Source organism: Castanea sativa, chromosome 6 (genome assembly GCF_040712315.1).
Source record: "Castanea sativa cultivar Marrone di Chiusa Pesio chromosome 6, ASM4071231v1".
NCBI classification, from domain to species: Eukaryota; Viridiplantae; Streptophyta; class Magnoliopsida; order Fagales; family Fagaceae; genus Castanea; species Castanea sativa.
Window position 1 is genome coordinate 41,039,448 of NC_134018.1, and position 10,824 is coordinate 41,050,271.

The following is a 10,824-nucleotide window of genomic DNA, read 5'->3' on the forward strand; positions in this document are numbered from 1 at the left end:
TTTTTTAAACTTAAAAGATTGATAACACTTATTTGGAAGTTAAAACTTCAAGAACCAGTCGACATGACAGGTGGTCTATTGGTCAAATCTTGGGCTAACAAGACTTTAGTTTTGGATTTAAATCTCCTTGATTTCCACTAGTAAGCAAGTTTATGCTTATTTCCCCCTAAGAACCAAAAATATTTAGTATGCAAACTTTAATTTAAGGGCCAATAATGTATTTTTATTATTTTATTTTTAAAATACCTCAACTCTCCAACTATTCAAGCTCAACTTTGAATATTGAATGGATAATTATTAATTTAATAAAAAAAATGCTAGGATGACAACTTTGTTATTCAAAACTCGTTACGTGACATTTTTAACTTTCTCTTTTTAAAAACAAATCAATAGGTTTGAGTTCAAAACTTTTTATAATTTTTTTTGTTATATATATAAAATTGTTGATGTGTCATATTATGATTGATGAATAATTGGTTTAATTAGAAATTGCCACTTTTGTTTTTGGCAAGAAAAGAAAAAAAAAAGTGTTTACGGCACACAGAGAATTGAGAATCCTGCCTTTCCTCTGTTATTTACTTTTTATATATTTTAATTTATCTACAAAGATGGACTGCAGAGAAAGAGAGAGAGAGAGAGAGAGAGAGATGGAGGTTGCTGTTGTTGGCGGTAGCACACGACAGATACAAGGGGGTTATCCAGGGAAGTGCATGGAATTAAGATGGGTAAGTAGAAATATTAGAAGCAAAGCCATAGGGGACAAGGAAAAGAGAGTGTCGCTAAAGAATAAAAAAGAAAAAGTGCCAATATACATATCCACAAACCCATCTCACATAAATTCCGAGGAGCTGAGAGACCTCTACAGTGCCTGCAATCACTCTTGCCACCGATTCCCTAAGTATCTGGACTGTGATACTGATGTTGTGGAAGCGGTCGACATTCACAAGCTCCGCACTGCTCTCTCCCACAGCTCTCTCGTCGTCTCCGTCTTCTGCAAACCCACTGATGTTTTATTATTTGCCACTAAATCTTCTTCAGAGATTAGTACTACTAGTAATAAGAAGATTCAGATTCAGATTCAGGGTCTGGGTCTTAAAGATTTGTTCCAGCAACTCATGCCTGTCACGCCATTCAACGCCCAGTTGGTGGGTTTTGGCCGCGCCGTTTCCGATTTTGGATTGACTGCTTCCATCTACGATGTCATGGTATACGTATATCCACATCCACCACACGCTACTCTATCCATTTATACTGTTTCATGTCATCTATTATGTCAGTACCTTTTTAATAATTTGCATATCCTTTCCTCATCTTTGAATTATTGTTCTTGTTATTATTATGTGGCGTACATGTAGGGGTGTAGCAGATTGCCTTCCAAACATTTTTGTGATGACGGGTGCCATTCTTGAATTGCCCCATCTTATTATTGATGGAATTTTTTTTTTTAATAATGAATATAGATGGATTAATTTATTGTCTACTTTAACAAGATTACATAAATTAAAAATGGGGCCAATGATTCAATTTTATTTTTAATAGCTTAGAATTGCTAGTCATTAGGACCAACGGCTGCATCTCTCCATCCATATGTCGGTGGATTCAATTACTAAACCAGAGTGATGATGCATTCCACTCTGAGGATTTTCCAAGTTTAGTAACCAAAGTCACATATTAAGATGTTCAAAATTGAATTTACTTACTTCCTCATCATGTTTTTCCAATCATGCTCACTGGACTGGAATGCTCTAACTCAAATCCTGTCTTTTCTGGAGATAATTCTAGGCCTTTGTTTTTCAGTCATGGATATTTTTTCATTTTTTGTTAATTCCATTTGCTTTGGTACACACAATAAGACCCACACTTGGGAAATTGGTCCACCAGTCGTCTGCAAAGTGCAAGGGACAAGATTATCATAGTCCCTGAATTGCTGTGAAACATGAATTTTCTAGGCTCATATAATTCAAGTGTTAAAAGTCACATTGCATGCACATGTTTTTTGTCTGATTTTATTCAATTTCCACAATGACTACATGGGGTTAACTGGTTAAGCTACTGAAATGCTGTGTTAGTATCTTTCAGGATGGCCATTACATGTCTAATGAACTGAAAAAATATAACTAGATAGTCAGCATGTATATATATATTTATAATTGTGCTTCAGTGTCTCCCAGGTTATCCCTTCATTACGAGGAATGGGAATAGGCCGGATGATTCTTAAAAGGATTGTAAGGTTAGTCAGTACAATTTCCCATAACTGATCATAGTTTTAAGGTAGCCTACTACCCAGCAAATTTAGGGTTAGTTAACATTCTGATTTGCTTCATTTGATGTCACACTTCTCACATTGATTTAATAGTACTTTGAACTCTTGTGATATTATTTATCAAAAAAATAAAAAGGAGGAATTTTGATCTCTTGTGAGTTTCTTTTCTTTCCTTCCTAATCATTTATTTGGTAAGTTACTTTAATCCAGTTCATCCAACTTTTGGTGATCTTTATACCAGTCATTGCTGGAGGATCCAATTCATATAATTGTATGATCTTTATTTATAAAATGTATTATCTCTAAGTGTAACATTCACCTTCTTCTAGGATGCTTGCAAGTAGAGACATATATGACATAGCAGCGGTTTGCTCAGAAAAAGAGAGGTACTTATATACTACTCTGCTTGAATTTTAAGTTCTCAAGGCCTGGGTCAAAATTTACCCTTTTTTAATTTTATAAACTTCCCCTTAATATCGGATTGAATATCCTAGTGTCCTTTAGAAATCTTATCAATTTTTATCTTTAGATTCTCTGACTTATCCACGCTACCCAAATAAATTAGAGAAGTTTGTTATAAATAATTTTCAAGATTAATTGATAAAAGTGGAAATTTCTTTTTAATTATGGCCCTCATTTTTATTTTTATTTTTTTGCCAAGAGCCTTGTAGCTCAATTGGCATTTCCTAATGTTTACTATAAAGACATTTAGGGTTTGAATCTCTTCTCCCCCAACTATGAAATTATCAACAAAAAACCTTTCCTTATTTTTCTCTCTTCTTCACCCCCTCTCTCTCTTGGATGGAGGGAAAAAATAAAATAAAAGCCCAAGTGTGAAGGTTACGACCATCCCCAAATTTTGACATTGAGGTTGCGCTTGGCATTGGCTTAAAAAATCAGTTTTTTTTCCTATTTGGCCTATTTTTGCTACTATTCATGGGTCTCATTTCACTTTTTATTACTATTCATAGGTCTCACTGTACTATTTTAATTATTTTTTAGCTTTATCTACAGTACTTTCAGCAAAAATTTTCAATTTCAGCTAAATAAGCTGTTCCCAAATGGATTCTAGTTTAAGCATTTGGGTTATCTACTCAGATTGACCCAAATAAGCCTAAATCGTGATTAAATTTAGGTCAACTATGGATCTCATCAACTAAGTAGGACTATTGACATATATTCATTTCCATTGTTAACTGTAATCAATATATATATATATATATATAAAAGCAGAGACCTCATTGTGTAAGGGTCTAAGCTTTTGCCAAGTGGCACATTTTATGAAGTTTCTCTACAATCATCCAACTCTCCCATTAATTGCTTGAGTTTACACCACAACTCTCTCTCTTCTTCATGTGTTTTAGTATACCAAATGTTTTGGTTTTTGTTTTTTTTTGTTTTTTTGTTTTTTTTTTTTAATAAAGATGGATACTAATAACTAATGAGATCGAGATAGATAATCTTCTAGCATTTCTGTTGCCTAAATTACACAAAGCTATATCTTTTATTTACTATAATCATTATTATTTTATTTTATTCTATGAGAATCCTTATTATTTTATGGTGACGAATTTACATACAAACATCTCATAAACAAAGTCTCCCTCCTCTGTTAGTCTTTTTTTTTTTTGTTGGTACGGCAAGTTTTTACGTTAGTTATATAAAAAGTTTCTGCCTTTATGATTGTGTAGATGCATTAATCACAGCTTGCCTCCAAAATGACATTTTAATTTTTGCCTTTTTGTTTTCACATAATTTACATTATCAATACTTTGCTATAATGATTAATGTAAGATTTTCTAAACCTTTGACTCCCTAACTTCTCTCTCACGCTTTGCCTTCCCCTCTCAACTTTGAATATATGCCTCCATTCTCTCTCTCTCTTAAAAAAACTTTCTTTCTCTTAAAAAAAAAACCTTTAATAGTTAAATTTCCTAAACTACTGCTACTCTCAAATTTTGTTTCCATACTCACAATTTTTTAAAACACTAGGCCAATATAAGAAACCTAATGCTCTTGTGATCTTTTGTTGTAGCTAGTGGCTATCCATCGCACATTAAGTGGCCTTCACATGTATGAGTTCAAGCTATCTTTTGTTACTTTCAAAAATTCATTTCTTCACTTACAATTGGTAGGGTTAAGATCGTGAGATTCTGTGTTTTGTTATTTTCTTTTATAGGTTGTATTATTGTGTATATCGATTTCCAAAAGATGATTGAAGTCTAGAACTGAGAAGTCGATGATTGTTTATTGTAGTGTAAAAAGTCTCATTGTCATTGTCCTTTCAAGATTGTTTAATCTTAGCATATGACTTGAGTAGATTGGTCTTTTCAAAATAAACAAAAAGTTAAACCTACTTTAAATCATAAATTGGATTATAGGGATCAAGCAGTTATCATCTAGGGTGGAGGGTTTTTATTATTTTTTTTATACAAGATAGAAATTCTACTCTAGCCAAATCTTAGTATATATGTGTGTGAAGCTCTCTCTTGGAGGCTTGAACTTTGACCCTTGCTCCTCATACCCCATACCCCACAAACACTTATATTTATGGAATAACCATCATACCAAGGGTGTGCAGTGGGAGGTTGGAGGGGATTTAGTCAATGACAATTGAATTTGCAGAGAAAAAACAACACGACTATTCAATCCGCATTCTTTAGAGTCCAAAACTTCTTTCTCGAGTAAGTCTCTTGATATTTCAATAAAGAAATACATATTGACCTTTTTCCTACAATAAATTGAGTTTTGGGGGGTTTTTTTTTTTTGTTGAGTTTTGGTTTAATGATGATTATATAATGATCTATATGTTGTGTGTGCTTTCTTTTTTATGAATTTCAATAATGTATGAATCAAGGATTTTAGCATTTGGTTCATTAAGGTTTTTTTTAAAAAAAAAAAAAAAAAAATCTAAATTTCATCTTTATTTCATTATTTTGTTTAACTTTTGTTACTTCTTATAATGAACTCATTACTGACAAAGTTCTATGACAATTATGGTATAATATATGTACAACATTCTCTAAAATTATCTTACATAAAACATTACAATATTATCCGTGCATCGTACGGGCAACTTACTAGTTTAATCATAATTTCTCACTCGTGCAATAATTGGAAGTATTTTTGTTATCTAGGTCAATCTTGCCACTTGTTACCTACTCCAAGCAGTACGTAGTTAGAAAATTGACTTATCCAATAAAAAAGTTATTTAGAAATTTTTTTATATCTTGAAAGTTAGAAAAATTTAGTTAACATAGGAAATGGTGAGGTTACCATGTCATGTTGAACTTGGGCAGTATCCCTCTCAGGCTGTAGGTCACTTCCATATCCATAATGCCACTGGGAATGTGCTGTATAGAAGTTAAGAAAGGAATAAAAATGCGCATGATATTACGTAGTTCTACTTTGACATAGAACTTAAAAACTTTTGGCTGGTGTTGGTGACTTCCCGAAAATTTTTGTCAGGATGTTTTTCAAAGCATGTGGATTTGGAGATGACATTTTGGGCTCCACTACGATGATGTATTCAAGGAAGGTTTCAACTTATAATGAAGGCGATCAACTAGTTATAGGTGCAGGTCGAAAGCTCCTGTTAGCTCCATCGCTTAAAGAATCCTCTGCATCTCTGAAGGCTAAGAATTCATGAAGTCGAGCCACACTCTAGCCTCAGCTCATGCATTAGTACGCATAGATGACAAGAGTTTTGTCGGATACATTAGAAATACTGAAAGAGTCTGAATGTGAATGTTCTGTTTGTAAATTTAGACTTGAGGGATCTGCCTTTCAAATTCACTAAGTCAAAAAAAATATTTGTTAGAAATTAAGCTCGTGCATGAAATTGTTGAAACAATGTTCATGTGTCAGATTGTTAAAAATCAAGTTCATGTTATCAAATTAAAGTACTCGGGAATTTGTATCGAATTGTATTCGTTTCTGTTATTATGACTAATAGAACTTGAGAAAGAGCAAGTATTCTTTTTCTTAATGTGCTTGGGAGTTGGGGCTTCCATAAAAATTAATTACACTAGTTGCAGACTTGGATGATGTACTAAAAATTTAAGGATTTTTTTTTTTTTGTAAAGTAAAAATGAAAATAGTATCCTATAAAAAAAAAAAAAAGCAGACTAGACTTATTATATGATGTGATTGTTTTCTAACAAAGTATATTTGATACAATCAAGTTCATGTTAAAAAGTGGCTGATTAGACTTGTTATATGATGTGATTATTTTCTAATAGGGAATTTGTATCAAATTGTATTCATTTCTATTGATATGACTACTAGAACTCGAGAATGAGCAAGTATTCTTTTTCTTAATGTGCTTGGGAGTTGGGGCTTCTATAAAAATTAATTATACTAGCCGCAGACCTGGATGATGTACCAAAAATTTAAGGATTTGGTTTTTTTTTTTTTTAAAAAAAAAAAAAAATTAAAAATGAAATTAGTATCCTATAAAAAAAAAAAGCAGACTAGACTTATTATATGATGTGATTATTTTCTAATTAGTGTTAATTCTAAATCCTTCTTAAATGATGTGATTATTTTCTAACAAATTATATTTGATACAATATATTATATTTTGATTATTTTCTAAATTAAGTTCATTGTATTTGTTATTAGAAAGTGTTTTAAATTTTGTAAGGTTTTTTTTTAGGAAACATAATGCATTTTACATTTAATTATTATATAAGGTGAGATATTTTGTAAATAATGTAGTGTGTGATTGGAATTTGTTTCTAGTGATCCTTGTAAGTGCACAATCGCACCTGGACCCAAATACAATATTATGGGCTCAGGCCCAATGAGCCTTAAACAATGAAATTTGTAGAGTGTGGGTTTGAAATCTACTTTAGAGGTATTGAGAACTTAACAACAGGCTATAGTGTAAAGATAAGTGTAAATGGAAGATGATAATAACAAATGGACCTCCTCGGACGTAAGCCGATGACCACTTCTGTGTTATTTCTCTTTCTTTCCTAAAAGTTACAATTCTTAATTTCTTTCTCGATTACTTACTGATCCCCCCCCTTTAAATACTTCTTCCCTTGATGCTTTATCCACGTGTTGCCCCCATTTCCTCCTCCCTAGATATTTCTTCTCTTAATGCTTTGAATAGTAACCAGAAGTTTTGGTTCTACTGTTCAGGGGTCACTTTCCCATCAATGCGGCCAGGAAGGTAGGTGTAGAGCCTTTAATGCGGAGGTGGCAGCCTTTGCCCTAGATATTTTCTTTAATACTGGTGCATCTAGAAGGTTCAGGGTGTCCCCTTTAACCATTAGCCTTTCCAGAGTTGTGCCTTGACCTTCATAATGAAGTCTTGAGTTCTCTGGGATCCGTCCGAGGAGAAGCTCGCCCTCGGCTGTACCCTCGGATCCTCAGCGTATGGGCCAATTCGTATAGTTTAATTCTGGAGCAGGTCGGCCCTCCATGCTACAGTCCAAAGACCCATATGCCCATTTGGGTCCTTTTACTCCCCACAATAGCCCCTCAAAACTCTATTTTTCATCATCCGAGGAGAAAAATAGGGTTTTGATCCAACGAAAACTTTCCCCACACGTTCTGTAAATAACTACACGTGTGAAGACCGTTTCGCGTTCCAGAGGATGCCACCTGGCGGTTTTATTTTCAAAAACGCGCGCATTTATTACCGTAAGTTATACCTTGTCCCCTACGTTCAACGGTGAGATGAGCATCCAACAGTCCTTGTTACTTCATGAAAATTTGGGCGGGACAAATACAATTTCGAGGCCGCTTCCCGCACGTCGTGACGCTTCGGGAACCTGCGCCTTCATTTATTTCTCCAGAGGCTAATCCCATCAAAACATCAGTAATCACCTTTTGTCTGTAGAAATCCGTGGAAATTTGCACAACTTGAAATTTGTAAGTTCTCATTTCTTTTCTCTTAACCCTTTCTCCTCGGACACTGTCCTCGACTCCCCTCATAACAGTTCTCCCTCTTAGAACTTAGTTTTTCGTTCCTTTCTGATGGGAAAGTTTAAATGTCTAGTTGATACCGCCGCTGGGATGGAAGGCTTTAGAGCCAAGTATCGTATTCCCAGCGACGTAGGTTTAGAATATTGCCCGGCGGAAGCTGTGGCCGGTTCTAGGAAGGCTGGAGAGGTTATCATCCCAATGGTAGCCTTCGTAGAAGGTGGGATGACCCTCCCAATGAAGCCTGTAACCAGGGAGTACCTCCACAACCACCAGTTGTGTCCCGATCAGTGCGCCCCAAACATTTTTAGAGTTTTGGGTAGCGTCGACGCTCTAAACGAGCAAATGGGTTTGAACCTCACCTGGCATGACGTCGTCTTTATGTACGAATGCCACAAACTCACTGGAGTAGGTTACTACATCAAATCCCGCTCCAGTGTAGTTAGGTTGATCTCCTGTCTGCCCAAATCCAATAAAGGCATGAAGGATGACTACCTCATCGTCTCTGGCAACTGGCACGACGGCCCCCACTGCCCAGTTGAGTGGGGAGATCCAGGTGCGACACCTTTAGGATTTAACTTCCCATCTCATAACTCCCTAAATCATCTAGGAATGTGCATTCGCATTTACTTGAGCATTTAACTTTAATTTATTATATGTTCTACGCATCTGACCGTGTTTGTTTATCTGGATGTTTTTCTTTGTAGATAAGCAAAACGTACGCCCACGCTTGAGCCACTGCAACGTTGCAGATTTGAATAGAGTGCTACGTTCCGAAGTGTTTGTCAGCAGAGACTTACAACTTAGGGCGGCCCACTTGATTCTGGGGTACGATCCCGTCTCCTCGGACTTCCAGGAGATCGAGAACGCAATAATCGCGGGTGACCGAAGGCGTAGGAGAATCAACGTATCCAGACCTCAGTTTTTGGCAGATCACGACATCCCTGACGCCCCTCACACCGTATTGTACACACAGCCCATCATGGCCATCCAACTCACGGTGCACTCTCAGGCAATTGCTGTCCCAGAGGAGCAAGTGTTTTCTTCGAACACATTGGACAAGGAGATAGACCAGTTTCAGCTCGAGGACTCCCCACGACCTCGCGGAAACCCGTTTGTTATCCTTTCCGACGAGGAAGAAGAAGAAGCTGAGGCCTCTGGGATCGCGGGTCTAGTGATAGCGCGTCCAGACGACAGTTCCGTTGAAGAAGAGATGGACAAGCTAAAGGACCTTATGACCGATAGAAGCGCCCGAGTGGCAAAGAAGGGAGCAAGAGGGTCCCAAGCTTCCCCTGCCTTGCCACCACCCCCTCCTCCAGCCGAGCCAAAACCTCCCACTGACGATTCTAAGAAGAAAAGAAAAGTGGATGCCGAGGGGGTTGGTGGCGAGAAGCCAAAGAAGCTGAAACAGCAGCCATTGCCGGCCCAGCAGCAGAAGCTGGACAAGGGCAAAGGGCGCGCCTGTTCAGTTGAAAGTGGGGAGATCAGGGACGTGGCCGAGGTACGCCGAGCACCAGCCACCTGGTCTCCTGACTTGAGGCTGGATGGCGCCCCTATTCCCTGCCACTCCAGCATTAGGGCAGTCCAGCAAGGCCACGCCCACCACCTAGCCGAGGTGTTGGAGCGTCCTCTTCTGCTGCCCAAGGACATGGAGTCCTTGGAGAAGATGGGTCAGCCACAGCTGTTCCTCTCGTTAAAAAGGGGTTTAGCTTTGGTAAGTTCCATCTTACACTTATATTCTATATTTATTTGTAAACACTTCACGGCATTTAACTTCCTAACATTTTTGCAGTCCATCCAAGAGGTTTTCGCGGCCGAGAAGTTCGTGGATGACTCTCGGAAGCGCGCTGGGATGGAGCAGGAGCTAAGGCAAGAGGCAGAAAAGTCTCTAAGCCAGGCCCTAGCAGAGAATAGGAAAATCACGTCCCAGTTGGCCTACTTGAAAAGAGAAAGAGATGGTGACAAGGCCAGCTTGAAGACGATGGAAACCTAAGTGGAGGGACAGCGTAAGCTTCTCCGTCAAAAGGATGACAAGCTCGCCCAAGTCCACCAGGCACGCTCTGACTTGGAAAAGGAGCTTACGCGGGCAAAGGAGGAGGCTCGCGCCCATAAGCACACCTTGGAGGCTGCGAAGAAGGCCAGTTATCAGGAGGGGGTGACTAGAACGCAAGAAGAGCTGATAGAGGCTTTTGCGGCCTTGTGCCGAGAGTACTGTCAGCAGGTCTAGGGAGAGGCCATGAATGCAGCAGGGGTTCCTCAAGCTTCCGAGCTGAGGAAGCCCGAGAACATCTGGCTTCCTTTAGATATACAGGAAATTGAAGACCCTCTTGTTGCTGCCTCTCCTGCCCTTCCTCCTGTGGTGCAAGAGCTCGTTCCTGCTCCTATAGAACCTGAAGGTTCCCATAAAGAGAAGGACGAGTGCGGTGGTGCCGAGAAGGAGCAGTATCCAAAGCGTGGAGCCCCCATTCCTTCAACGGGACAAAGGGAAACAAGCCTTGTCAACCTTTCAGCTGGAATTGAAGAGTACGAGGCGGCGGCTCCCTTCAAGACCCCTTCCCTAGTTTAGGGCCTAGTATAGGAACTTTCGTACCCCTTCTTTGTATATAATTAATGAAGAAAATTTTTAT

General features: G+C 38.0%; 1 protein-coding gene across 3 annotated transcripts; it reads left to right on the forward strand.

Moving 5' to 3' along the window:
• Positions 1–579: 579 nt before the first annotated feature.
• On the forward strand, positions 580–6,229 carry LOC142641425 (GCN5-related N-acetyltransferase 3, chloroplastic). Of its 3 annotated transcripts, XM_075815864.1 has the most exons (5): positions 580–1,205; positions 2,172–2,230; positions 2,593–2,649; positions 4,299–4,336; positions 5,732–5,871. In XM_075815864.1, the coding sequence occupies exons 1-4, from the start codon at positions 609–611 to the stop codon at positions 4,300–4,302; spliced, it is 717 nt and encodes a 238-aa protein (XP_075671979.1). In that variant the 5' UTR covers positions 580–608; the 3' UTR covers positions 4,303–4,336; positions 5,732–5,871. The 3 variants fall into 3 exon arrangements, with proteins under 3 accessions (XP_075671979.1, XP_075671978.1, XP_075671977.1); XM_075815862.1 differs by lacking the exon at positions 4,299–4,336 and having other exon boundaries at positions 589–1,205; positions 5,732–6,229; XM_075815863.1 differs by lacking the exons at positions 2,593–2,649; positions 4,299–4,336 and having other exon boundaries at positions 583–1,205; positions 5,732–6,229.
• Positions 6,230–10,824: the final 4,595 nt, after the last annotated feature.

Coding starts and splice junctions, on each gene's coding strand:
- LOC142641425 (XM_075815862.1), top strand. CDS start 609: ATGGACTGCAGAGAAAGAGAGAGAGAGAGAGAGAGAGAGATGGAGGTT. Junction 1,206..2,171: donor CTTCCATCTACGATGTCATG/GTATACGTATAT, acceptor AGTGTCTCCCAG/GTTATCCCTTCATTACGAGG. Junction 2,650..5,731: donor GTTTGCTCAGAAAAAGAGAG/GTACTTATATAC, acceptor AATTTTTGTCAG/GATGTTTTTCAAAGCATGTG.